Genomic DNA, 4,804 nt, shown 5'->3' on the forward strand with positions numbered 1-4,804 from the left:
ATTTGGTAGTGATGCACTATGTTAATCTTTTATTTGATTTTTTTGTTTGAGCAACGCTCAAACTTTGTTAGTCTGCAGATTCGAGAGGCATACTGTAGCTAATTTCCTTTGCATTATAAAATCTACCTTCTAGCTTCTACCTAATTTCCTTTGTTAGTCTGTAGAAAATTGGTCCTTTGCATTATAAAATCTACCTTCTAGCTAATTTCCCTAATAATCATAGAGGTATTGTATTTTTATTTTATTTTATTTTCCATACTACAATACATGTTAGAGATCTCATTTGCTTTGAATGTGATTAATTTGAGGCAGGCTCTAAATAAAAGTTAGTCTTCTCTGTTAAGGAATAAAATCTGTGTTTTCAAGATGCAACTTTTCAGTTTCAGTCAGTTCTTTGCTCAATTTCTTTGTTCAGCTCAATTTCTTTGTTCAGTGTCTGTCAACTATTTTTTTTGTAAAGTTTATTGATCATTTATTGATGATCAATTTGAACAGGCATGGCAGATGATTTAGATGATGATGGCGGGATTAATTGCTCGGTTGATGAGAGATATGAGTTGCCTCAAAATACTGATCAGCAGATTGAGCAAAATGAGCCTAAAATTGGGATGAAGTTTAATGATCCAGATGAATTGTTTGAGTTCTACAGAGACTATGCAAAGAGCAGTGGATTTCCAGTTAAGAAACATACAAGAAGGAAGAATGTAATAGGCATTGTTAGAAGTATAACTTTTGTATGTGGTCGAGCTGGCAAACATAATAGTACTTGTCAAAATCCTTTAAAACCACAAACAAGCTACAGAGTTGGGTGTAATGCAAAGATAACAGCTAGGTTAAATCTGGACGGAAGATGGGAAATATCTGTGGTTGTTCTGGAGCATAATCATGGCCTTAGCCCTACTAAAAGTCGTTTCTTTCGATGCAACCGAAGAATTAGTGCACATGTTAGACATCAAATTAATTTGAATGATCAAGCCGGAATCAGAATCAACAAAAATTTTAGCTCGCTAGTACATGAGGCTGGTGGATATGAGAATCTGTTGTGTGATGAAAAGGCTTGCAGGAACCTTGTTGATGAATCAAGGCGTTTACGTCTCGGCGAAGGTGATGCTTCAGCGATTATGAAATATTTTCCAAGGATGGTTGCAGAAAATTCAGGTTTCTATTTTGATATTGAATTGGATGATGAAGATCATTTGAAAAATGTATTTTGGGCAGATGGTAGGAGCAGAGAAGCTTACAAAGAGTTTGGTGAGGTCGTCACTTTTGATACCACATACTTAACAAATAAATATGATATGCCATTTGCACCATTTGTTGGCGTTAACCATCATGGGCAATCAATTTTACTTGGATGTGGGTTGATTTCAAAAGAAGACACAGAGACTTTCATATGGCTATTTACGAAGTGGGTTGAATGCATGGATGGATGTGCTCCACAAGGGATAATAACTGATCAAGCAAGATCCATGAAAAATGCAATTGAGATTGTTTTTCCAAACACTAGACACAGATGGTGTTTGTGGCATATAATGAAGAAGTTGTCAGAAAAGTTAGGAAGGTACACTGAGTATGAGGCCATAAGTTCTACCATGAAAGGAGTGGTGTATGACACACAAAGTCCACAGGAGTTTGAAATACAGTGGAATGAAATGGTTGACATGTATGGATTGGAGGATTATGATTGGTTATGTGAATTGTACGAGGAGAGAAACCGATGGGTTCCATGTTTTGTCAAAAATTATTTTTGGGCAGGAATGTCAACTACTCAGCGAAGTGAAAGCATGAATGCTTTTTTTGATGGATATGTCAATTCGAAAACAAGTCTGAAACAGTTTGTAGAGCAGTATGAAAATGCATTAAGAAGCAAGACTGAAAAGGAGATGCAGGCCGATGCTGAGTCATTTTCAAAAGTAAAAGCTACCACAACAACTTATGATATGGAGAGTCAAATTCAGGGAGTCTACACTTTAGCAAAGTTTAAAGAGTTTCAAGCTGAATTCATGGGAAAGATATATTGTGATATTGTAAACTTTCAGGAGGGAGCAGGGGTGCTTGAGTATGTCATTTGGGACTTGACGTTGCGGTTGGAGGGCAACAAAAAGATTCCTAAATTCTTCAAAGTATCCTTTCGTGAAACGGACAGTGAAGTTGAATGTAGTTGCTAGTTGTTTGTGTTTAAAGGCATAGTATGTAGGCATGCCCTTACCATTCTTATTCGTCACGAAGTCAGCTTTCTTCCGGAAAAGTACATTCTAAGAAGGTGGCGAAAGGATGTGAGGCGAGCCCACTCGAAGATGAAAGTTAAATTTAATACTTGGGTTGTCACACCTGAACAATTACGCTATCGCGAGCTATGTCTTGCATTTAGTGAGGTCGCTGATCTTGCTGCTCAAAACAATCATGAATGTGAGGTTGTTAAAAAATGGATAGACACCAAATTTAGAGAACTACAACTTGCTGAATCAAGTCAGAAAGGAAAAGAAGTAGAGATGAATCATGATTTTGTGGAAGAAGAAAAGGAATATGAAAAGGAGGAAAATGAAAACATATTGGATCCTCTCTCTCAGACTCGGAAAGGTCGGCCTAGGCAAAACAGAATTAGGCAACAAGTAGGCGAAGAAAGAAGAAAATTGATCTAGCTGCTAATGTGCCCGTCAATAATCCATCATAGTCTCAAGAGGGTGTTCTTTCCTACACACAAGATAACATGGTTTCAAATGCTTACATGACACAAGCAAATACTGTGCATCCATGGGGAATGCAGTTGGTAAGATATAGCCCATAGCTTACATTGATGCAAACCTTTTTTAATCACTATAGCTAACCCTTATATCTATATGATGTGTTACAGCCTCAATTTCCAATGCCTGGAGATCCACATGCGATGGGGTTGACACCTTGGTATGGATTGCATCAAAGAAACATGATGTGATGCATCAAACCTATGGGTATAATTTGCTTATTGGGGTATATATTCATCAATTATGCTCTTATAACAAGTAATTATTCTCGTGTTTTGGTAATTTTGTTTCTGAAATTAGACATTGACCTATGCGTTTACCTATATCTGCAGTATTCTCGTGTTTTGGTAATTTTGTTTCTGAAATTAGACATTGACCTATGCGTTTACCTATATCTGCAGTCCTTAATCATGATGATCTCAAGACAATAACAACCACCATGAACTCAATGCTGATGCTCCAAGGCTCAACAACCTCCTGCTGCTTCTGTTACTGATGTTATTGTTCTGTTCTGATGCCTCTTTTGTTACTGCTGCTCCTGCTGATGTTATTGTTCTGTTCTGATGCCTCTTCTGTTACTGATGTTATTGTCCTGCTGCTCCTGCTGCTTCTGTTACTGCTGCTGGAAAACTATGTTATCTTTGAGCTATTTTCTGTCTTCTGTGTGCTGTTGGAAAACTTTGTGGTATGTGATTATTATGTGAAAACTTTGTGGTATGTTTTCTGTCTTCTGTGTGCTGTTGGAAAACTTTGTGGTATGTGATTATTATGTGAAAACTTTGTGGTATGTGATTACTTGTGGAAAACTTTATTATTATGTGAAAACTTTGTGGTATGTGATTACTTGTGGAAAACTTTGTGGTATGTGATTACTTGTGGAAAAAATTGTGGTATGTGATTACTTATGTGATTTCTGTCTTCTGTCTTCTGTGTGCTGTTGGAAATCTTGGCTTATAGATTTCTGTCTTCTATCTTCTGTGTGTTGTTGGAAATCTTGGCTTACTGCATTTTAGATGGAAGGCGAAGGGTTTGTTAAGAGCAATGGGGGGTGGTGGTGATTCAGATTGGTGAGATGCAATGGGGGTTTGTTAAAATATGCAAGAATGCTGAATGCACTTTCTTTTTTTTCCTTTTTTTTCTTTTTGGTAAATAAATATAGTGCACGTTGTTAGTCCAGCAATGAATATAAAGGTGAGATGCTTTTTTCTTTTTGGTAAATAAATATAGTGCACGTTGTTAGTCCAGCAATGAATATAAAGGTGAGATGCATTATTGCCACTATTCTATCCAAGCTCTCACATTTCTTGCAGACACTGATTAAGATGACCTTGAGCTTGATGCAAGTAATGAGCCCCATCTTCGTAATCCTTTAGGAGTTAAATCCTGATAGTTGAGTTAGCAAAATAGTACACTGATTTTCATTGAACACTGATTTTCATTACATAGTTGAGTTAGCAAAATAGTACAAGGTCCAAACCAAAAAACATACCCTTACTTGGATATTATTACAAGAAAAATGGACATCATGAAACCAACAAAAATTCCAATTAGAAAGCCTTTTTCCTGAATATGTTTCTTCCAAACTCCATTTTCTTCCCCATGTATTCTTGATCTCAATTTCTCATTTTCAATTGAAAGCTCTTCAAACTTGCGAATAAATATATTCATTGCGTCGTGAGCGTAACTCGGTACTTCATCATGATCTAACCAAGTCCAACAATTACAAGTGTTCGTAGCACAAATTCCATATCGACGACACGGATGCCTCGGGGTGTAAGAAGTCTTCATTTGCACTGGAATCCCATAAAAGCAATTTGGAATCTCGTATGGAGGTGGACGATTCCACATTGCAACATATAGCCTCCTATCAAAGAACCTTGCCCATTGATAAGAGGATGATTGTTGAGAAGATGTTAACGACATGATTCTGCAGTAGAAGAAAGTTTTAGACCATACGTCACTCTCTCAAGGAAAAAACTGTAAATTAAAATTATCAGCCATAAACTACGGGTTGTTACCATCCGGCCTAAAAATCAAAATTATCAGCCATAATATTATCA

General features: G+C 36.8%; 1 protein-coding gene across 1 annotated transcript; it reads left to right on the forward strand.

Moving 5' to 3' along the window:
• On the forward strand, positions 498-2,168 carry LOC109838706 (protein FAR1-RELATED SEQUENCE 5-like). Its single transcript, XM_020407127.1, has 2 exons — positions 498-1,158; positions 1,219-2,168. The coding sequence occupies exons 1-2, from the start codon at positions 498-500 to the stop codon at positions 2,166-2,168; spliced, it is 1,611 nt and encodes a 536-aa protein (XP_020262716.1).

The sequence above is a fragment of the Asparagus officinalis genome, chromosome 4, assembly GCF_001876935.1.
Source record: "Asparagus officinalis chromosome 4, Aspof.V1, whole genome shotgun sequence".
Taxonomy (NCBI): Eukaryota; Viridiplantae; Streptophyta; class Magnoliopsida; order Asparagales; family Asparagaceae; genus Asparagus; species Asparagus officinalis.